Source organism: Blennius ocellaris, assembly GCF_963422515.1.
Source record: "Blennius ocellaris genome assembly, chromosome: 23".
NCBI lineage: Eukaryota > Metazoa > Chordata > Actinopteri > Blenniiformes > Blenniidae > Blennius > Blennius ocellaris.
In genome coordinates, this window is record NC_137672.1 from 10,846,514 (window position 1) to 10,871,109 (window position 24,596).

General features: G+C 42.5%; 1 protein-coding gene across 1 annotated transcript; it reads right to left on the reverse strand.

Moving 5' to 3' along the window:
- Positions 1-362: 362 nt before the first annotated feature.
- Positions 363-23,042, reverse strand: slc12a6 (solute carrier family 12 member 6). The gene is made up of 25 exons (XM_080518922.1): positions 22,674-23,042; positions 17,343-17,437; positions 16,984-17,112; positions 15,939-16,085; positions 15,451-15,505; positions 12,516-12,646; positions 12,125-12,351; positions 11,594-11,724; positions 11,299-11,484; positions 10,381-10,545; positions 9,894-9,992; positions 9,704-9,761; positions 9,447-9,621; positions 8,874-8,992; positions 8,268-8,366; positions 8,052-8,171; positions 7,723-7,827; positions 7,454-7,622; positions 7,145-7,340; positions 6,894-7,063; positions 6,668-6,799; positions 5,686-5,793; positions 3,378-3,625; positions 3,145-3,278; positions 363-3,043 (listed from the first exon to the last, which is right to left on the reverse strand). The coding sequence occupies exons 1-25, from the start codon at positions 22,906-22,908 to the stop codon at positions 2,952-2,954; spliced, it is 3,525 nt and encodes a 1,174-aa protein (XP_080375048.1). The 5' UTR covers positions 22,909-23,042; the 3' UTR covers positions 363-2,951.
- Positions 23,043-24,596: the final 1,554 nt, after the last annotated feature.

The following is a 24,596-nucleotide window of genomic DNA, read 5'->3' on the forward strand; positions in this document are numbered from 1 at the left end:
AGCTTAAAATGTGAAATTTTCCTCAAGAATTCCAAGATTGTTGAAAAATTGAGTATATATGTAAGTGAACTGCTACAATTGAATCCGTTTGCAAATAATGGATTTGATACCCAATTTAAGGACACACCATCATATTGGCATGTATAAATCCCTGCTGTACCTATAACAAGACAAAGATTTATGTGTAAATGAGATACATAATGGTGTCTCTCTGTGTCATTCACCTTCATATTGACAACTCCTCTACAAAAAAGCAACAATACCTTTGCAACTAATGTAATGAAATGCAGAAATGAGAAATGACAGACAAAAATCACACTTCTGCTTTTTTCTTCCAAAATTGCTTTATTTATTCTCTTTTTTTTCAAGCAAAGTTTTCATGAATCTTTTATATTAATGTAAATAAAAAAAGATAAAACAAGGTTTTTTTGTTGTCTTTATGTACAAGCGAGAAAACAATGTTTAGGAATAAACAGTGAACATAAAAACAATCCCTGAACAAAAAAAAATCAAATAAAAAAAAAAAGAACAAAGCTGTAGAGGGGAACCGAACACCTCTAGTCTGGAGCTTGTTACTTTAACCACAAGCTCACGCACACATGCACACAGACACACACACACACACACATACATACATACATACACATTCATCAGGATGTCAGCAGGGCTGTGTCAGGTGTTTGATGAGGTGGAGACTTTCAGTTGGAGCTCACGCCACACCGCAAAGCTGATGTTCTCTCGAAGGAGCCGGGGGGGTGAAAAACAGCACAGCCACATGAATCCATTCCAACATTCACACACATGCAGTGCAGTGGTCCTCTCCAGTGATGGTCCGGTGTGACAACAACACTGTGAACAACTCAAACTGTGAACACTTTAAACAAACTGCCGTCGTCTAACAAAACCGTGGCTACGCAGTTTGACTGTTCTCAACGCAGAAAAAAAAAGAATTAAAGAAAACCTGTGCTGGTTTTTTATGGAGTTGTCGTTGACGTCAACGATGAACGTGAATTTTGTGAACAGGTAACTTGGTTTAATTTAAATCACGGTAAACTGCAACTGATTTCTCTCGTTTTGTTTTAATTGGATTAAAAAGTACAGACGCCAATTTCTTCCCCACAAATAAAAGAATATAAATAAATAATATAAAATCAATAGCTCTTTTTTTCCCCCAACTTGTAAGAAATCCTTTGAAGTGTCACTTCATAAAAAAAAAAAATTCAATCAGGTTATGACTTGACTTTGTCATCTTAATAAATAAGTCACAACTTGACATTTTGTTGTTGTAAAACAGGTCATATTTTAAAATTTGTACTTTAACTATTGGACAAAAGAAAAATAATTTCAGGGGGAGGAAACATTAATATAAAATAATGACATTAAAGCGATTTGTCAAAACCTAAAATTATCTTTGAATGGATTTGTGTGTTTGTCTGACAAATGGTTTTATCTTTGTATCCCAAATCTCATATCATAAATCTCATTCAATAAGTGAAATTAACTTGTTTTTCTCAATTTTAATTGAATACATTTTGTTTAATATTCTCATTTAGTAGAAATCTAATTTCCCTTTTTGTTTTACAGTGCTGGATATTCTTTCCTTTTTTTTTTTTTTTTTTTTTTTTAAAGTAAACAACCTCTCAGCAAGGATATTTGTTCCTTTTCTGTCACATTTATGGCTTTTCATGGGGTAATTTAAAAAAATAATAAAAATATTTTAATCAGTTCAACAAGTTTGACTATTAACATAACCTTTAACATTTACGACAACAAATCTATCAGATGATTAGCTAGAAACGTTTTGTTGAAGAAATGGGCTTCCATAGCAGAGACTGAGGAAACAGCTGCACGAGAAAAAGAAAACAACTTGCTCGCTTTCACACCAGCTGTTCGGTCCGGACCAGTTTGTTTCAGGGAAAGTCGGATTTGCTTGGGTCACGGTGTGAACGTCTGCCGGGACTCTGGTCCGGACCAAAGAGGTAAACTCTGGGCCCCTGAAAACGCAACAGTGCGAAGGCGTCAGGGACTCGCCAGCGGACCGAGCGAGACGACGTGATGTCGAGAGCAGTGCATTTTGGGTAGTAAACAAAGCGAACCGCGCAAATTTGAAGACGAAAAAGAAAGAGTTTGAGAATGTGTCAGACGTGGCAGATGGTGAGGAAAGCGCTCCTTGGTATATGGTCTGAAGACAACATATCGAGTGTATCCTGGTGTGAAAGCACCCAAATATTATTTACCGATATGATAGAGAAACGAATACAGCCGGTGCTGATATGCAGCAGACGACTCCTTCCTCCTTCACATTTTCAAATAAAGAAACGTTACACATGTATACTGACGTTTCTTAAATTAATCAGGTAGACTCTCCAGTTTTGCCGGTTTTTTTTGTAAAGTCGTCGTGTTGTACTGAAATCCATGTTTGTGTCTTCAAAGAGAAAGGAAAACAAACAAACAAAAAAAAACCACATTCAGAAGACAAACATCTGCTCCCAAAATACATTCATTCAGCCCTGAGTCTCGTCAGAGGAACGGCTGCTCCGCTCTGGGGTGCTTCACGCAGTTTTCTCATTCACTGGTCCACCGTTCAAACACACTCGCTCCCCCACCGGAGGCCAGTGCCTCCTCCAACCAATCACAGGTCCCGCAGGTGGACGACTCACAAAGAAAAGAAAAAAACATTAAAAAAAAAAAAAAAAAAAAAGTCTCAGTTGCTTTTTACTCATTCGTGGAATTGTGGAGTGGAAATCGCTGTCATGACAGAGAAGTCTGGGGTTAGAGGAGGAACATGGCTGAGTAGGTGGGGGGTGTTATGCTGCAGCCAGTGACAGTCGCTCTATTCTGGAGAGGTTGGGGGGGGGGGCGCAAAGGCCCCGGACCCCGCCACCTGCGTCCACTCACACCTGCATGACTGACTGGTCATGTGACGCTGGCTTCCCGCCGTCTGCGTCCAATCAGGAGTAGATGGTGATGACCTCGCTGCCGCCGCCTCTGACCAGGAGGACGTGCTCCAGCCCCTCAGTGAGGACCTCAAGGAACTCCATGTCTGAGCAACCAGTCAAAGAAGAACTTAAGTGTTACTCAGGTAAAGCGTTCTGCACAAACACTGGGAAGGAGGTCAAGCGGTTTTTTTTTCTTCAAGGATACAGTTCTCGTCCCCCTCAGAGTTCCTCGGGGGTCCAGGCATGTTGAGAAGGACAAGCCGGGCATCGTGGGACTTGTTCACAATGACCTCGTTGAGTTTGACTGCCGTGTGCATGCGTCTGACGTTGGAGTGGTCCCTGTGGGGGGGAGGGGGGGGAGAAAATTTCCAAAGTCCTGATGAGTGAATATTATCTTATGGGAGGGGAAAAAGAGAGGGATGTGTTGCGTCCGCTCACGGCCTGATGCTCAGCATGTCTCTGAAGCCCTCGGGTGTGGAGCAGCCGGAGTGCGTGGCTCTGTACTGCGCCGCCTTCTCTTTGGTCCAGGTCATCTGAACACGGCGGTGGTGCTCGGTGCTGCTGTCGGCGCCGCCGCTGCTGCTGCTGATCGCTCGGTTCTGCTCGGGGCCGTCGGTGTCGTCGTCGTCGTCTGATCCGATACTCGTCAGACGTAGCATGGAGTTGCGGTCCTTCACCAACTGGGCCTGGAGAAAAAAAAAATAAAAAAATCCACAAACACACTCTTATTCTCGTCCCTCCTTTCCCACCCCCTGCCTCTTTTTCCACCCAAGGCCTTTGTCTTCTACTCCAACTCCTGACTGGTTTCTCTCGCCCTCTGCCTCTGTGTACCTGTCTGTCTCCGTCCCCTGCAGAGGTGTTTGATGTGTGGACTTCATTACTCCTGTGCCTGGGGGAAAGATACACCTACAGACAACACAAGGTCACCTAATGTGCTAAAACCAGACACAAACTACGTCGACTTGAGATACACAGGAGTGTAACTACAGGGACACAACGGGTCCTTATAAACATCTGAAATTTAAAAATGGAAAAAAAAAAAAAAAGATTGAGGAATCAAAGCGAGGTAAGCACAAGAGGGAATACAGTACAGCTAAATTCCACAACAGCCCTGCAGTATTAATTTATGCATGAGTGTGCAGAGAGTTATGTGGCATGTGCACATTTGAAGGTGCACAACAATATCCATCTGTCTATACTCTAATTTGTGTACAAACTGAAACATTTGTACACAATCCGAGTTGAACACGCGTAATATGTTTGATGTATGCATTGAGAGTTGTGCATGTTGAAAAGAGTTCATTAGTTCTTTTGAACCCTCAGACTAGTTTTCCAGCTTTGTTGCAACGGTGCACTCTGCCTTGTTCTCCAAAAAACCTTTGTTCATTTCAAGCACCATGTTGCATTAGCCTTACTTCAGCTTCAGACAGCTGAATATCAAGATCCAGGTCAAGCAACGCCACACTAGAAATCACCGAGCACTGATGTGCAGTGCTGTGAAACTGTCCCCAGCAAACCTGCCAGGCCAGACCAAGGGCAAAAAAAATCCCCCTACAGTCACACAGACTTTTGTCATGAGAGGGGATTTGAAAATGATGCACAAATTTAAACATAAACACAGAAAGCAAAATACAACTCCACATACAGACGTCACTCTGTCGCCATATTCTTCACCAGTGTGTCTGCAGTGGCCTCTACATCTAAACGCCTCTACTTTAGACACTACGGTCTACAGTGACAACTTACATCGTCAAAACTCCAGCGCACCCTCTGAAGAGACCGATAGCAAAAGGAGATTACAGAAACTTACTGGTATTCGTCACAACTTCTGCAGAATAAAAACATCTTTTTTTGGTCAGTGCTCAAGGGTTTATAGCAAAGAGGTGTAAAATACCTAAATTAGCCTCTGAGAGGATAATGTTGGCCTCTCACACTGCAGCTAAAATCATTAAAATCAAGTCCATGTTGACCACTTAAGCCCAGATTGAATTAATTTTCTCATTAAAACTCAACCAGTAAGCCCAAACAAAACATTTCAAATTCAAAACAGGCACAGCATGATAATGTCGAAATTAGCAATATTCATGTTTAAATGGTGTTTTCTTTCTTCTTGCAGCCCAAGTTAGTTGAGGAGATAAAACTAATTAAATGTATTACATTCAAGGAGGAATGTTTAAAAAAAAAAAACTGAAGTTGTGTTTTGTGGTAATTATGGAGAGAAAACTGCCCTCAAGCCCAACGTGTGCTATATTTAAGGGTTCGTCATGTCCAGTTTGTTTACACCCGAGGTGTTTTAGATGCCTTTTTTTGTAACAGTTAGCCTAATATGTTCTCTTAAATTTTTACGTTTACTTAAAAGGTCACGAAGCACACAGAACTTCTAAAAATTCAAACAATCTATTAAGAAGAAACAAACTAATAAGCTGCCTCATCTACAGCTGCAACAAGTCTCAGTGGCATATAACTCCTCCACTCACAGCAGTTAATCAACCACTAACCTCACCTGAGACCTCGTAGCACCACCTGCCTGTGTCCTACTGCTGCTTCTACCGGGAGCTCCCTGATAAAAACGATGCATGACATTACATTTAGGATACAACGATATATTAAGGACATGGTTGTTCACATTTTGTGAGGAAGACATGACAAAAAATTTTAAAAAGTGTCTCGCCAACCTTAATGTAAATGTAATTTGTTTTTGTCAACATCAAATGAAAGTTTATGGTTCCACACGAGTTAAGCTTACCTCTCTATCCCGATCGGATTTGGAGAGCCGCATCTGTCTGAGCATCTGAGACCTCTGCTCCATCATCAGAGTCCTTTCGTAGGTGTATGCACTGATATCGCTGTCATGCTGAAAGGTGAAAAGGACAGACATGCTCCAATAGGAGAAAAGGATATGGAACCACACCAAGCTTTAACTTAACTTAAAAAAAAGAAAAAGAAATGGTGTGTCTAATGTAGATGCTAGTGATAAATACAGGACAGCTCAATTCAATGAGTGAAGTTTTTTTTTTTTTTTTCGCTGCAAAGTTTCAGCCACTTCATGGCGAAATCAGAAGAAACAAATGGAATGAAGCAAGAAGTACAATCAAGAAGTTCATGTTTTGCCAGGAATGCACCTGCTTTTAACCTGCCGAGTGACACAACCTTCCTGTGGGGAGTTTGCATGTTCTAACTATGCCTGTAAATGACTGTTTATTATTGGCTAAAATTGTTTGTATAGTAATCTTTGGGCATTTGTGTAATATTTGTGGAGATAGGTTTAATTGATTGTTTTGTGCAGTTTCCAGACCAGTCCTCAAGGTGGCAGTAACAAACTTTTAGACAACATACACCTGGTTTACCAGACAGTTTGGTCAGTATGGAAATCAGAATGAGGGGTGTCCTTGTTAATAATTAATTGGCCATGAGGCTGGTTCCCATGTACGCAAGTTTCACAGTTTTCCTCAGTGTGTGGCAGATTCTTATGGTGAAATAAATTAAACAAATTACAGTGAAAATCAGTTAGTTATTTCTGCATTTGACTTTAACAAAACCAAGCTGTATTGAAACTCATTGCTACGCCGAAAAAAGCCACTGACAGAGCAATTATTGTCTTTGACGAACTCTGAGATGATCAGGAAACCAGCAGCAACAAACTGTAACAATCAGTGATATTTTGGTCATGGGTTTTTTTTCCAGAAGTTAATGAAACCCTAAGAACAACAACATCATTGTGAGCGTACCATCTCTACTACTTCCACTTCAGCTTCGATGCGCAAGTGATAAAGGAAAGTTGCCAGGTCCTTCTTCATCTGAATTGAATTATCCTCCATCTGGGCCACTGTGAAGATGCGCATCCCACATTTACGCCACACCTGAGGAGAGCCAGGAATGACCAAACAGAGCCGTTAAATCGAGAGGAATCAGAGACTTTACATTTTCAATCAAATAGGTATCTGTGTTTTCTACTTTGTGTTGACGCAGAAGGAAAGGCAACAGCATCAGCATTCCTCCATCATGGACGATCCACCAGACATCGATGTAGCCCTCCGTGCAGGGTTCACTGTTACTGGGAAACAAGGAAATGTTTTTGGGCACCAGCAGGGCGAGATGGGCTGCTGTCGTCACCCGCACTGTGTCTGGAAAGAGAAGAGGGGGCGCTGTTGGCATGCTAATTTCCATAAACCGAGAACATTTTTGGCTGACCTCTTCTGACTCACTGATGAAAGTCTTCCAGGACTGTGGATCCTCGCTTTGCCTCCAGGCATGAGGCCAGCCCATCACCACCGTGTTGGGCTTCATTCCTCCCAGGCCGCTGGACTGGATCATGTGGCTGATGCCGTCACGGGGCTTCTGGGCCACGATGCACTGACAGAAGCCCTTCACACGCTCCTGGTCCATCAGGTGCTTCAGTGTCTGAGTAACAAGCCAACAAGGTTCAAATGTGACCTCCAAGTTGCGGCGGTTCCTTTCCGCTATCCAAGATCTACAGCGTTAGAGAGCTTTGGGAAGAAGTTTTCACTGTATACCTGCTCAGCAGCCAGGGCTTCTCCGTAGCTCTGCAGAAAGTTCCCAGAGACAACCGTGCCAACAATGGTGAGACCCTTTCCTGCCTTGAGCTGGCTGGCGAATGTCAGCAGGCGGGGGGATTTGACATGGGCGTCTTCATCGAGCTTTAGTAACACGAGCAGCTGCGGTCTAAAGAGGAACAAAGCAAGACCAGAGCCAAGTTCATCCTCATTCTAATGCACTGAACACAAGAGAATGAAGGACGGTGTTTCAGCTGTAGCTTAAGTACCTCCAGTTTTTGGTGTGCGGTGGTCCCTCCTCCAACCTCAGGAGGGCATAGCGGGCAGCACTTAGAGACAGACCACGTATCCCATCCCCCCACTCTTTCTCTGCTCTGTGCACACAGACACACACACAGAAACATGAACCATTATCAGACTGCAGGTATCCACAAAGACACTGAACACTTCACTGGCTGACAGCCACAAGACAACAGATGATTCATGTAAGAAAGACAAACTAAAAATACTGACAACACAGTTACACATACGCAGCATTCTTGACCATGCTGTACATGTACAATCATGTGAAGGGGAAAAGATCTCCATGGCAACATACCCGTGATACTCAATGTACTTGTAGATCATGCCGGCGATCACCATGGCAACAATTGCGTAGTACCAGGAGGATATAAACATGAGCGCCAGGCAGATGATCATCCCCAAAAATGACAAGGACCTGGACGAATGAGCGCCAGAGGTTCACATCAAGAGTGCCTTTGCGTGTGTGTGTGTGTGTGTGTGTGTGTGTGTGTATGCGTGTGTATAATCATACCAGTGGTAGTAGGAAAAGCGCGGCCTCCAGTTGGGCGTCCTCAGCAGAGTCTGGAGGGCACAGGCCAGGTTCACGAACAGGTAGCACATTAGGAAGAACCTTAACAGACGCAGAGGATTAAAACTGAAGCACCTGAACGACAAAGTGAGACCAGAGACATAAACGGACACACACCTATATTTATGTGGGCTTATGACAGACATGGTGCTTTTCACTAGTCCTTTGGCCAAACATTACAAATCACAACCGATTTTGGTCTTAGTTCTGAAACCATAAGCTCACGCCTTAAAACACATGATAACATCCTGGTTTAAATACCACAAGTGTGGTGCACCACCAGTTGTTATGTCACACACACCGTCTATGCAATGCTGTGCTGAGGCGGTACAGGCTCACAGAAGGGATAAGAGAGGCTGGCTCGGAGAGCTCAAGCGTGGACAATACAGATGGGGTGGGTCAGAGGAAGCACGTTATAATTTAAACCTATATAGTTATACATTTTTTGCTTTCACTGCCCTTTCAATAACACTGAATTCCTATGGTGTGGGATCAATGAAGGTAAAGTCATCTTATCTTGGAAAGTGCACACACACAGCCGAGTCTCACATTGTCAGGATAGGAGCCACCAAGTCCAGAGAGGCGATGAGAATCCCCAGCTCAGCGATCAGAGCAGTCAGCAGCAGGGCCCAGGTGGGTTCTCCATTCGCTTTCCCATGGCCAAATACCTGCGAGGAGCATAAACACACACACACACACACACACACACACACACACACACACACACACACACACACACACACACACACACACACACACACACACACACACACACACACACACACACACACACACACACACACACACACACACACACACACACACACACACACACACACACACACACAGAGACAAAAGGCAACAAAAGAAAACATGAAGACGTGCTAAAAAACAGTGGTGTGCTCCATCATATCAATTAAGCCAATTTTGACCTGGTTTTAAATCATGACAAAAATGTATAGCGTGGCAAAGACAATATATCTAAAATGACTGTGACTTTATATAGTGCAATGTAAAAGACACCAGAGATTTATCAAGTGCCACAAAGGACACGCAAATTAACATTTCCAGTTGCTATTTGGCTTTTTAAGTTCCCTGCTAATTAATATTTGCAGCACTTACCCGGAGGAAAGGGATAATGTTGTCTTTAGCAATGGCCTGCAGGAGCCGGGGAGCGCCGGTCAGCGACTGCAAGCCAGCGCCACACGTTGAGAAGAAGGAGCCGATCACAATAACCCAGGGAGAGGGCCACGCAAGAGTCCCAACCACTAGATTACCCTTTACCGAGTCTCCAAACCTGCACGATGGATTACATTTATAGCATTTTCAGTGTATAGAAAAATGAGTATGCAAAGACAGACACGCGAGTAGATACTGACTTGTCTCGGAGGACGACTCCTTCAATGCAGGCTCCAAATAGCACAACACTGCTAAGGTCTGGATGGGCAGTGCTCAGGAAAACAACTCCTCACCATCAAAAAAACACACAGTGCACTTTAAAGGACAATTCATTCATTTTAGGACAATCATTTAAAAATGAATATATTCTAATATTCCATCGAAGGATACAAACAAGCGAGGTAGTGAGGATGGCAAGGATGGTGCCGATAGGGATGGAGCGCTGAGCATCTTTCAAATCCCCTGATCGGTTGGAACCCGCCATGATTCCTGAGGAGGAGAAGACAAAACTATGAGTTTTAGATGAGTTTTAAGTTTTAGAATTCATTACTGTGAGCATAACTGCTATAACTCAAACTAAAATGCTTTGTTTAAAACAAGAACTTAACGGTGAACTAGGAAACTGGTTCAAAAGGCTAAGTCGTGTGGAAACATCCATACAGAACATGCATTTGTGAGATGAGCATAAGAGCTGTGTAATTGGGTTATGCCCATGCAAAAGATGCCTAGTGTGCAAATTAAAGTGTCATACTTTTAAGAAATATAAAAATATGGATTACAAAATATCAACATTACGATCAACATTACAGCGACTGAGATTCTCACTCTCACGGCACTGGGCAGACCACAAAAAAAAAAAAACCCCAGGAGAATGTACCTGTGACTGAGGGGAAGAAGATGCCCACCAGCAGTGTAAAAGAGGTGGTAATGTCAGCGAACACGTATGGCTGATGAGTGGACGCCGGATAGGAAATGTGAGAGGAGCTGACTGAGCCTTTCTCCACCACATCCCCTTTGCTGAGGTAGGAGCTCCACAAGTTCTCTGTTAAGAGGGGATTTAATAAGTGTTTGACGGAGACGGATCTATCCACTTACGAATCAGAGGCTCCCCTGAGGGGGTTTCAGCACATCACAACAGGAGCGATTAAGTGATAATCAGGAAGACAAAACGACAGGTCACCCACCCGTCAATACCAGAGACAATGCATAACACAGACAGACAAGCAGGGTGATGAAAGCACATATTATGAACTGAATGTTTCACTGAAATGTATTCCATCAATGAGATGATGAAATGCAGACAACTTTGATTGATTCTTCTACTCGGCTGTTCCTGTTCATAGTCAGTACAACCTGCACTGTAGATCTGGCCCGTTTTTACACAGAATAACCTTCCTGTTGCGACGGGAATTTGAATCTTTTGAGACTTATGGCTTTAACATTTACAGTAAACACTTCAAACTAGCATGCATCAACAAATTCCCATTATTGCCTCCAGATCAGCAGTTAACATCTTTCACTGTAAAACTGTAGATGTTGATTCAACTTTATAGTTAATGGCATCATTTTAAATAGCTGGTCAACTTTAACGAATAACAAGTGCAGTAACGCTACATTAGGTACAGCCATGACTGAACTTGGCTGGCAGTTTGTATCTTGCCACACCAGCAGATGTGATTAAACAGATCAACCAATTGGCTTTGAGTGACTTCCTGTGGAGTCTCACAGATCATCCACTCGCCCCGCGTCAAGTCAAACGCCCAAAGTCACGAATGCACACATGCACGCTCTCTACCTGAAATGATCCCACTGGCCAGGCCTGGAATCCCTTTAATCTCAGAGAAGTTGTTAGCGATGAAGTAATCGTCACAGGAGGCATTGAGTTGCTGGCTCTGGCAAAAATGTTTCCAAAGATATGAGGGCTTCTCCACCACCTCGGGAGCAGGGCTGGGCACAACGGTCGGAACCACTGTGCTGTTATCTGTTGGAAGCATCAAGTACAAGTTACAACAAATTTTGCGAGCAGTGCGCTAGAAGATATATTCCAATGTTTCAGCAAAAGCATAAGAAAATACAAACTATTAACCCACCATAAATATTTGTGACGTTCGTGTCAAAGCTCGGCGGGGGCGTATTGCTGATCTGCTGCAGGACGGTTTTCCGACACTGGCCGTCAACCACATCGTGACCACTGATGGTTCTGTTTCCCAGCATGCAAACTCTGTGGATGAGAGTCCATAAGTCAGCCACAATCAGGAGAGTTCAAGAAATTGTTCACATTTTAAATGCAACAATTATCCAAGTAAGTAGTAAGTAAAGTTTATTTATAAAGCCCTTATCACAGATAAAAATAACAAAGTACATAAAATGCCTGCAATTATTAGAATTTCATAAAATACAGTAAAACTGACCAAAACTTTTTAACTATGACATCATGACACTGTCTAATACTTTGTAGCACACACCCTAACCAAACAGCCATAACCCCGAGAGGCCTGGAGTAAAAATAACACCAATACCAGAACAAAAAGTTTTTCAGAAGAATTTTTACACCACTATAATTCACTTCACTTGTCAAGTGATGATATTTAGATATTTTAGACTGGGGGATCGCCACTTACGGAAAATGTGGCTCCATGAAAGCGGAGACCAGTGCTCCGATGTAGATGGACACGATGGAGACGATGACGCACGCCAAGAAGATCGAGGCCAGTTTGTTCACATACTTGACGCCAACAAAGACCAACAGGGACATCAAGAGGAGACAGATGGTGCCGTAGACCCGCATGTTGTTCAACATTGCCGCCCCTTCTCCGACAAATATGGCTGCCTTGGGTGCGATGTACATCTGAGAGACGGAAGAGGGTGAGAGGATTAAAATCAGCACTAATAAGGCATTTCAGCTGTTTAGGGACAAAGAGCTTAAAAACTTTTTGCTATATAAACAGATATAAGAATAGCCGAGAACATTCTAACACAAGAAGTTGTAGAATCCTGGCAGAGAAAACCCACCAGAAGGATCTCGATGGCTCCCAGGATGTACATGGCTCCAGCGAAGGTGGTTCCCAAGTAGAAGCACAGGCCCACCGCCCCGCCAAACTCTGGACCCAGGGAGCGACTGATCATGAAGTACGAGCCTCCCGCTGAAGAGGGAGGAAAGACAAGGGGGAGAGGAGGAGGAGAGGGAGGCGAGGGGAAGGGTGCACATAAGGATTGGAAGACGAGAAGACATACAGAGAGGGAGAGCGAGAGAAAGAAAGAGAGCAAGGTGGAGGCAGAGGAAACAATAGATTGTGAAAGGAAAAAAAAAAGATGGAACATAAAAAGAGAGAGAGAGAGAGAGAGAGGAAGATGAATGGTTGGTAACATTATGGCGTTGGGAGGTGATGGGAGGGAAGAGAGGACAGCTGATGAGAGAAGGCATCCTATGCTTGTAGAAGTAAGCATAATGTTCTACATGACACATCGGCGTAAGAAGACAGCAGATCGTCGGTCAAACGGTATCTGCAAATCCACACATGACAACTGATTTTTCTGGCTCACTTGGACGGAGTACATCATTGCCAAATAACCTCCTGACTGGCTGGGTATGGAAGCTCAGTGCTTACAGCCAAGACTCAAAAGGAGAATGCAGACAATGTCTAACAGCTGCTGATTCAAGTCCATATTTAAAAGTTTTCACTCTTCTTCAGAGAGACACTAACATTTAAAAGTCTCCCTTCTTGTCCCCCATAAAAGTTTCAATGCATTTCTGGAGATTTATGTGAACAACATTGCCTGATGATACAAATCTGCCACAAGACAATCCATCCACGACTAAATAACGTGTGTCAGCTAGACATGAGGACAAACATCCCAGAAACTTTACACAGATGTGTCCTGATGTTCTTTTCACACAACGCGCCGACCCTACACTGCGACTCCAAGTGAGCTGGAACAAGCAGTGAGCATGACTTGCCGATACAGATTTCACCGGTTGAAATCCAGAGTACATGGAGGAATTGTAGAGAGCAACTAAAGTCCGAACCGATGTGGGCAATTAGGATTCAGTGTTTGGTCTCCAAAATGAAACTCGTCACATTACAAGAACAAAGAAATGGATGGGTAAATGGATGGGATGTTGTGGGCAGAAACATTTATTTTGCAAAACAGAGAAGGATCCCGCCCTGAGCCGGTCCGTGAGAAATTTATTCCGTAGGACGCAAAATGTTCCAGACTTTAATCAGAAATCTCACTGTACTGAAGGCCATGTTCACACTTGGCATTATGGGTGTGCTCAAACACATTTTTCTCATGACAACAGCAATGTAATTTTTATGCGATTAAAAACCATCATACTGTGCTATTAGCAATAAGGCAGATGTCTTTACATTGTGTAGAGTTTGAGGTGAAACACTATGAGAAGAGGTTTTACTCGCCAGTCCTGAAAAGTCTTCATTCTTTTTGAAAAAGAGGCTGCTATATGTAGTGACAATGCAGTTTCTAACCCGCACTAACTGTTTTTATTGTGCATATGATGTTATTTGGTTGCTTGTTTTGGCATCAGTGATGGCACCATCTCGCTGAGAGATGTTGCGACACTTAAGATCATTCACCACTAATTTAAAAAAAAAAATTGCTTCCAGTCCAGTTTAAAACCATATTTTGAAACCACAAAACCACAAAATATATATTTCTTAAATGTCTCAAATGTGAGGCTGGAGGGCTAAAGGCACAGTACAAAAGAGTTAATTATTCTACACTGATTTTGGTAAATTTGTGCCTGGCTGAGGTGGAAGCAAGGCACTAAATTAGGATCAGCTATAAAACTGATAAAACTAGTACAGTAAAACAAATAATTAGAAAACAGACTTCTTCCTCATTCTTACATTTAGTCAATAAAACATGGCTCATCCATCATGTCATTAGTTTCCCAGAAATTCATTAAAATAACATTTTAAATAATTTTCTGTGGGTCTTAATTTGTTGCAATTACTGCTTTAATATCTTATCGTCACATATTCCACCACTACTTGGCATTTGAGCATTGATCGTGAGGATCTGGCTTTGCCAAACAGTAGTGTAGCTTCATTAAAGTCTTACAACTGAAACAAATAATCCCATAAACGCATGCAGTTCAGCCGACAAAATGGACTCAAGGTCAGGAAAAACATCAACACAAGTGTGAACACGGCCTGAAACTAAAAAGAAAATAAAGTGTGTGCCTTCACAGGCTACACTTTTAGTGCCGAGCAGTTTGAGAACCAAAATACCATTATTACTACTTTACACAACTCCCAGTAGTCTACTTGCTGTATTGTACAACTGAATCGACTACCATCCAAGGCCGGACGGTGAGAAAGAATGAGAGCTTGAAGCTGTTCTGGTGAAAAATAGCATGGGGTTGAAATGTCAGAGGCAGAACGAGACTTGTTAGTCGTTACTCTATGTTATCGAGCATTTTACACACGATTATCCAAAATGCCACATGCCAATGGAAAAGAAAAAGATCACACTACTTTGACATTTTGAATTTTTTTGTCAAGAGTCATTTTAGTGAGAGATCAGGTCAATGGTGGGTAAATATCCTGTATTTTTTTTGGTTTTTAAATGCATGTTCAGACAGAGAGGGAGAGGATGACAGAGGGAGAGACGGGACAAACAGAAATAACACGAGTTAGAAAAAAAACAGACCAGCGCCGCCACAGCGGCAAGAGGAGAAGAAAACCCCCAGAGGTCACTTAGCTGGGTAAGATAAAACTTGTCAAGCACGAAAATAAGGATTGTTATAAAAATAATACATAGTTTCAAGTTCTCACCTGTGGATACACTTTGTTTTTGTGTAATAGCTTTGTTGAACCCTCGGTTGTTGTTAGTGATACATGTAATATAGCAATGGCTGCACCGTGAGCTGAATCCACAGGTACAGAAAGAACAAAAAGGAAGGACAGAGACGTAATAGATATACCTGGTACGACTCCGTTGGTGGCAATCGCACTCATTGATATGGCGGTCAACAACGTCTGGAGGCAAGACACAATATCACAAATTCTCATTTGTATAGCATTTGCAAGGTTGTTTTGTAAAGAAATAAAATTACATAATATTTATTGATTTATTATCGATATATATGATTTATTTCTCATAAGCCACAGATCTATGTATACAATTATTTATCCACAATAGCTTTAAATATATTAAAGATATAGAACACTTTAGAAATGTATACAGTACCAGTATATATATATTACTTTCCTTTCTGTCTAATAAATGAATACATTACAGATAAGGGAAGGTACCATTGTGAAAAGCTTAAAAGAGTAAAAGACAACAACGTTGATAAAATAAAAGATAATAAAATGCATTACTTCACCAGTATAAAACGATAAAATAAATCATGTATGAACGAATGATGAAGACGGTCTCATTGTGTCCACACTGATGCTTAATACTCACACAGCAGCAGCATAAGAAGACGATGCACATGGCCTGCAGGACGCCGGCGGTCCCCACCACCCACGTCAACCGCAGGAACAGGATGACCCCGAAGATGTTCTGCAGGCACGGCAGGTAAACACCCATGAACGTCCCCATCTGCGGCGACTGGGAAAACAAGTGGCGATAAGTGAATAGTTAAACCCGTCAATGACTTACCGTACCGCACACCCTCTATTCCTATTGTTTTCCAGACCTGATTAATGTTCGTGTGCATGTGTGGAATGAGTGATTTTCTATTGAATATAGCGATATGGATTATGGGAACAGCCATACATGGAGTTGGCGTATGCATACATGTAATTTGCTATTATCCCTTCCTGAAATAAACTAAGTCAGACTTGTTTTAGAAAAAGTGTTTTCAGCTTTTTGTTATGTTATCCACACACGTATCCCCACACCGCTGATTAAATCCCATTTAATATGCAACTAAATTTGGTCCAATTGTGTTTATCGGTTTGATAAAGTATATGAACGTGGCGTCATCCCCGTTTATTGTTACGGCCATGACGGACACTGCCGGGTGTTTCCGTCTCAGCTATCTGTAAGGGAAGCGAAGATGGCGAATCGGAGCAGTGTGGAAGCAGTTAATTACTGTGCACCATCACAATAGATCATTCTATCCGAGCCAGCCGGCGTCTTATCAGCGAGGATTGAGGTGCGTATCAGAGTCGCATCCTCGTGTACTTTCAGCTGCAGACGCTGAGTCATGAGGCAGCGGGAGATAACGTTGGTGTATCACAGGGACTCAATGACCGACGATAACCGGATGGCTCACGAGTTCAAGTGTGAAATTTGATATTGTTTCAATTAAAACATTCGGATTAATTCATAAAGGTTGTACCACCAGAGCATATTCATCATCTGGGACATGGGAGTAAACAACAATGTTGTGGGGCTTTCATTGGTTTTAAATCCTTTAATTATGGCTTTGCTTCCCACCAACTTCCCCTCAGGAGGCTTTTATCGAAACCTCATTATTTGTGGGAAGACAGGACACTGATACCTTGCCGGCTTTCTTCTTCTCTCCGATGCTCTCGGCCTCCTCATGCTCCTTGGCTCCCTGTGTCAGGTTGGTGTAGTTTGCCAGGCGGCTGAGGAGAGACGACACCTTTGGCCGAGTGTCCATCTCCTCCTGTCAGTGAGAAAGGTTACGGGCATCGAGTGAAAAAAAAGAAATCTAGACAGATCAAATATATAAAAGTGAAAATAAAGGGAAAAGATTTTTTTTTCTTTTTATTCATTTAAAGGAGTGCAGCACATAGACCAATGAGAGAAAGAATGTACCTTTAATAAGAAAAGGAACATGCAGAATAATAATAATTATGCTTCAGAGAGCAGTTTTAAGATCGTCGCATTTCAAACCTCAAATAAAGCCAAGTTTCTGTCATAGAAGTCATCGTCGTCCACCCCATGAGCATTGTTGATGTACACGCTGGAGATTTTGGAGTTACCATCACCTATAGAGAGAGAGAGAAAAAAAGATCATAAAAACAAAAGAAACAAGATATGAAGCTCCGCCCACGGCGGGGACAAGCTGCTCTCCGGGCGTCATCGCACTTTGATACAGAGGTGATACGGGTTCAGATCCGCCTCAGTCAGCACAGACCAATGCGTCTGCAGCACCTGAGTCAGCAGCATCACTTCCCTGCACGCTCCGCCAGAAGTCACGCAAGCGGCAGCAGTAACACTTGACAGAAGGACACTCGAGGCACGAGGGAGGGACGGACGTTAAATGATTGAAAGAGGGAGAAATGATAATGAGCCTCACAGCTTTCTGGGGTGAGGCGTGAAGACGACACTTGTCTTTTATGATTAATATTTATGATAATGTCGTGTTAAAGACAGAAAAACTTATTCTGACACTTTGGTCTCCGAACCTAAACAAAGCTGGTAGCGCAGATCAACAGACTTCAAACCTTAAACACTCCATGGTCCAGAAAGAAAACCAGTCATTCTGGTCAATCTGCTCTGGTCTCCCTGGATGAAGCCGTACAGAAGATTGATGGTTGGTTTAACACAGGGAAGTTTTAACCCGAGCCGTCATCTCTCTCTCAGAATACACCATTACCTACTACAACTTTTACCATCCTGCCAACTGGTTATGAATTGGGGGTGGGGTAAAAAGAATCAATAGCTGTAAGAGTAAATAACAGCATTTGGCTAGTGGGTGGAAACTTCTCATCTTGCTCACGGTCTTTCATTCGGCCACAGTGAGTGAGTGTGAAACCGATTCCACACCAGCACAAACGACGTCTGGTTAATATTCAGAGCGATATAAACTTAAGCGCGCTAAGATGGTGGCAAACAATCATTCGTGCTCTCCGATCGCTTTGATTGGCTGATTTATTCCCAATTCAACCATCCATTATATGACGGCATCCATCGCTCTTAACAAGAACAATGTGGGTGTTTTGGACTAAACACTATTTCATGTCAGACAAACTCAACAAATATTTATTCAAGACCTTCCCCTGGTGTGTTTAACATACAACCTGCTCATCAGGTAAGTCCACATTCTCAAACTTCCGTTCTTCTCAGACCGCCTGACACTTCTTACTTCATCATTCCACGGAAAGCCGATTGGCACGTGTTTATTTTTTGTTGTTTTTCCAATTCTAAGTGACGCCTCGCCCTGAGCATGTAGACAATCCATCGCATCCTTTCTACGACACAGGATTTCACCGTCTCTACTGTCCACAGTCACAATGTACATTTGTTCTTCTTGGCTGTGTGGTAAACTGTAAATGTATATGTTGTGTCATTTTTCCATTAATCTTTGTTGCCTGGCTGCTTTATAATAACACACAAAATAATTAATAGACACTGTGAGATGCTCTTATTAGAATAATAATGACTAAAGTGACTACTGGCATTACTACTAAATGATAGTATTGTGTGTATGTTCATTTCACTGTTATTGTCTACAAATGGTGATGATTTCCAATTCAGGATAAATAAAGTAAATCTACTTAATATTTGCCAATAACGATAGATTTGCAGACAGGCATTTCATAAAAAAAATGTTAACACATCTATGGGACAAACGTTTGAAAACCTAACAAAATATCAATATATATTAAAAAAAATAATAAATTCAAAGAAAGTGGATGCGTCAGTGTGTGAAACATTTTGTTAAATTAAAAAAGGCTACAATATGTGGTATTTGGATATCAAGTCTATTGTAATCAACTTGATTGATGCCCTACATTAAAAAAAAAAAAAGTCAGTGAACGCCCCTGCGTAGGCACACAAGTCATTTATTGCTGCAGCAAATTTACAGCAAAACACAGCAGAAGATGATTCTTCTGTGCACCCAGCTCTTTTCACTATACACCTTTACTGAAGGAGAAAGGGAAAATCTACCTACAAACGAGATTAGATTCTACTATCTGTTCCAGTTTTTGTCACTTCAGTGGGCATGCGGAGCTGCAACCCACCTTAAACCCCCTACAGCAATAGCACGACCTCGTGTTAAGGTGTCAGACACGTCATCCGTGACGGCAAAACACCTGAGCTTTCTACCATCAGTAGACATAACAAATGTTCAACTGGGTAATGCTGGAATTACAAATCTCTTCCACACAACAGCAGTGGGCAGGACACCCGGCAGATGAGGCTGCAGCATCAGTGTAAAGAACATCTGTCGTGCAGCACTGCTGGACTGAATTAAGTTTGTTTTGGTCATTTTTGAGATGAGAATTAGCCTGTGAAGTTTAACCGAACACTGGGAAAACCCTATTTAAATGAGTTTAAAATGACATCTTATTATTTTGAATTTTTGCTGCTCCCATTTACTTTTTTGTTCTTTAAACATTACAACGTCTTAATACTTTAAACAAGGTTTCTACTGTAGTGATTCAGTTGTTTACAGCTTCCAGTTCATACAAATAATCATTCCAAAGGAAACAGCCATAGCAGATATAGTTTAATCAATGTAGTTTCATGAATTGAACACAATTGAGCTGCTCTCATTCAACCTGAGGACTTACGAATGACTAAATTGACTTTAAAGCATTACTGATATTGGCTTTAAACATGTTTTTCTTAAATTATATTTTGTTTTTCTGAAATTATAGGTCAGTCAATGCACTACTATCTTAATATTTTTGGGGTGGGGGGGGGGGGGGCAATGGGTTGAAATGTCCTTGGGAAAGGCATTTCAACACATTGATCTCCAAAAGTTTACTCTGTGTGGAAACTAAAATCCAGATTCACCGGTTACTGCTTCCTCAGTGGCTCAGCTGTGGAACTGCAGCATTCGTACCCATCTTAACAGGGGAGAACACAGCTGTTTGTATGTGATTCCCAAGAGGAGCCACACCTGGCTTTAATGGATTTTTTTGTTTTGTTTTGTTGTATTTTTAGTGTGTCTGCGTATTAACGGTCGGTGAGGCAGAAAGCCGCTGCAGCCAGATGCATCCAACTGTACACACATCAGCTTCAGCGGCCAAGTTCTTATTGGTGTCGAAAAAGAATGGGTCAAAAAAACAACAACATGTTTGACCTTTTTTTTTTTTGGAAATAACTCTCTGCACCTCCCGTCTTGTTTCCTCTTCGTCGCCCTTCAGGACTTTGACTCACCGACTACCGACTGTTCATTTCAGATGACTGCTTGGCTTTTTTTACTTCTTACACACACACACACACACACACACACATAGTTGGACAGGAACGCAGCGCAAACAACCGCTGCAACACAACAGCCTGATAGAAACTCAATCGGATTAACCAGCTCGATTTCTATTTCTGGAAGCTTATTAAAGAACGTGGGGAAACCTCACTACTATGCAACTGCTTAAGTGGATCAGCCGTGCTAATACAGTTACATCTCTCCACGGTTATAAACCCCCCCCCTTGTTGAGCCTGTGAATCAGCACAGCTATTCTTAAACACTTTTTAGAAAGTAGGATTATTCCACTCCCTCTGACAACTGCACAGTCAGACGGGAAACAATTAGCTTTTTAGTTTTCTCGTTCCATTTATTCATGTGCATTCCCACGCGTACACACCACGTCGGGCTACTCTCAGCCGTACATCTGTACCTGTTGAAACTGAGTCAATGACAAAAGGTTCCTGCTGTCAGCTGCCGTTAAAGTAAAGACGCGAGTCACTGGATGTGGCCTGTGGGTGGGCTGACAACAGAAGTGGGGGAAGTGAAACCTGTAGTGAAATCAGCTTACGGGCCTTGAATTGTTCGCAGCGTCTGCGAACTCCAACACGTCAGCTGTGCAAACACGCATCTGAAAGCTGCATTTCTTGTTTTTCTTGTCAATATTTAAAAGAAAATTTTTTTTTTTTTTAAAAAGGTCTGACCCCCCCCCCAGGTGAGCCAGAAAATGTTTCTTTGTTTTACTCGCTCGCTCAGAGTTTCTCATGTGGGAATTCAACACCAGCTTCAAGCACACAGGTTTGTGCTGCTCTGCCATACTTACACGGTCACAAGACCATCAACAGGCCTGAAGATGTGATAATACACTTATCAGATGAAAAAAGCATGAGCCAGCACAGTGTTGTGCTCGTGGAGCCTAAACAGCATTAATAACTGATGTCACTGCAGATGAGTGCGACATAGATTAATAACATTAGTAACTCTATTTTAAAAATTAAAGGGATGTATAACACCAAACTTAAAAAAAATGTGACACTATGTCTGATAACATTTGTCATGATTACACTGATATTCACAGTGACACATGACTGGGTACACTGCAATAATGTTGACTTAAGTGATGACATAAAAATCTCTTATAATAACCTTAATTGTCGCTGCATGCTAATGTAGTGGTTAGCGGTTTTCATGGCACAGTGTGATTACACAAGACTATCTCTGGGCCTGGGCCTTTTTTTCCTCTGTGAAGTTTTCTTCTTCTGTCTGAGCGCATAGTTGTTTACCACCCAGGGACTTTGACTTTAATAGGTAACTCTGAATTGCGTGTGCCTCAATGTTAACTTGTGAGAGACCAGTGAATTGTCCAGGGTGCACTCTGCATTAATTCGATGCTGGCTCGAGCTCCCACAACTCTTAAGTTGAACCCAGCGTGGCGAGGGGATGGATTTAACTGGATTGAAGTGATGCGTTCTCTCAACAAAGAGGAGCATCTTTCTACCTTTCCAACTCTGCTGAGGAAAATGGACTTTTCAGTCATCCACGCTCCAGTAGCGGCGGCTGCCACGCAAGATCCTCACTGTGGTTCACTTTCACACAACTTTGGCACGAGAAGCCGAACTGAGCCACTGCCATCACTTTCGTTTCCAAACTTCCCGTTGGCTGGATGTTTACCACCAAAGACAGCTCATTTAGTATATTTTACAATCACTCCTGCCGTCTTTGACATACCTTATCCGAGTACACAAAAGGTCTCATGCAACTATTTTGACTGAACAAGATCCAAACAGGGTCCAAACAATGTAGATAAATTGCCTTTAGAGTAACAAGTCATGTAAATACTGACCAAAGCTGACCTGAAGAGATCCAGCAATACCCTCCTTTTTTAAATTTTTTTTACTACAAATTAGAAACTAAACAGATACACAGCACCCAGGACAGTCCAGGATAGTGTGACAGGACATATCTTTCTCAGTCATGTCGCACAGAATCCATGTCTCAGACATATAGGTTTGTTATTTGTCGGAATCAAATTGAGCCAATTGTTTTTGGTAATTTGAAAACAATAATTTCTCGGCACTCCTTACCTTGGTCTGTGCTGCTGTGCTCCGGGCTGTCCGCCCCGCCTCCTCCTCCGCCCCCTCCTCCTGTGGCCGTGGGCCCCGCCGAAGCCTCGCTGAGGTGGTCACTGCGATTGACGCTCTCCCTGGAGCCGAAGCGCACGCGAGCGCCGGAGCGGGAGCTCAAGTCGGGCGACGTGTCGGACAGTCCCGGGAGGTCCTCCGCCTTGGTGGGCGTCACAGTGAAGCGCACCGATGCCATGGCGACTCGCTGCGGAAAGTTAATATGGGGGAGGTGGGGACGCTGTGTGGGACGCGGTAGGAGGAGTCACGGACTGCTGACCTCAGCTAGGCTATCTCCCAATTGATGCCGAAGTAACGGCGGCTGCTACAGTTTGATCTTTGGATGTTTTGACGCCCCATTGAAGCCGATTGGTTGATTTCCACCAGGCATGAGAAGAAAAAGATTCAACCAGGGGGGGGGGGGGGGTTTCTTTGCCCACAAGTGTGACAACTTATCCTGCCGAACTGGAAGTTACTTGTTGAGGAAGTTACACTGGATCAGTAAATGTTAACATGAGCAGCTCTCAGAGGTGATTGGTACGCAAATAATTAAAGTGTCCCTTCATGCAGTGAAATTCTCAACAGTATTTCTCCTCTTTTTACAGTATTTTTCAAACGTGAATGTTCTGATTCAAATGGCTCAGAATAGCAGTGAGAAACCGTGTTAAACTTGTCTTTCCCACTGCTGTTTCCAAAACCTCATCTGATATACACCCTGGAGATAAAGACGTCCTTATGCTGACAAAAACCATCATTGTGGAGCAGGGAAGGGGAGGAGGGGGGGGGGGGGTGACAGAAAGAGACAGAAAAACAAAGAAATAAAGCGCAAATATAGGTTAAATTCAAAAGAATTATTTCTAAGAAGGAATGCCAAACTGTGAACCAGCATCAAAAAACGTCAATGTTTGAGCACTTTGTCTTTTTGCGGAGAGAAAAATAAATCAAATAAACGGACGCGTCAAGTGCAGTTGTTCTTTCTTAATCTTCTGCTTCTCACTCACACTTAAAGCAACTAGCAATTCTTCAAATGCAATAAAATGCCACCTTAAAAAATTCTAAATATTTATTCAATGAGTAAATATAAATATGGTGATTTTTTCTTTTTCTTTTGGGCGTGCAGCAGACAATTTATGTATCATTGTGCAATAAATTGTCACCTAAATGTCAGGTGGTAAAGTATCGTCCCTCCACAATATGACAACTCTTTAAATGACATTCAAGTTTTCTCCAGAATCTCAGGGAAAAAAAGTGGCAGGACAGGTGGGTCTGAGCAAGTGTTGTTTCAAGCTCGGTTCATAATTTAATTATTAAGAGAGAGCGGTTTCAACCGGTTGTGCCAGTATCGGCTGGCTGGGCTCTTTCAGTCTGCATGCAGAGGCACGGCACATTTTTCTTCTTCTTCTGTTTTACAGCATCGCCTGCTTCACAAGTCTGTCAGTCCGCAGTTAGAGGTGGACGGTCAGAGAGACGGCAAGGTCGTGTGGAGGGCTTTTATAAAGAAAAACCAGAGCTACAACACGCACCCATTATGCAAGGGTTAGGAAAGCCATGACAGAGGAAGCGCTGGGAGGTTATTTTCATAAACTTCCATGTACATTTGTATATGGACTCAGTGGGAGAGCGGAGGCCATGTTGACAATGGGCGTGCAGAGAAGCATGCAGACCTTATTTGTCTGCAACCTGCGGCTGTTCAGCACCTCTGTAGCGGCGCCCCAAAGCTCCTATGTAAATAAACGTTTTGTTTTCATTTTTATATGTGCATACTGCACTGTTTTTCAAAAATGGTCTAACCGCGTGCTTAAAATGGCTAAAGAAAGCAAAGTGGCTAAAACAGACAGAATTACTAAAAATAAATAAAACAGTAAAAACTACAAAAAAAAAAAAAAA

Coding starts and splice junctions, on each gene's coding strand:
- slc12a6 (XM_080518922.1), bottom strand. CDS start 22,908: ATGGCATCGGTGCGCTTCACTGTGACGCCCACCAAGGCGGAGGACCTC. Junction 17,113..17,342: donor GAAACTTGGCTTTATTTGAG/GTTTGAAATGCG, acceptor TCTCACTGACAG/GAGGAGATGGACACTCGGCC. Junction 7,341..7,453: donor AAGCCCTGGCTGCTGAGCAG/GTATACAGTGAA, acceptor CTTGTTACTCAG/ACACTGAAGCACCTGATGGA.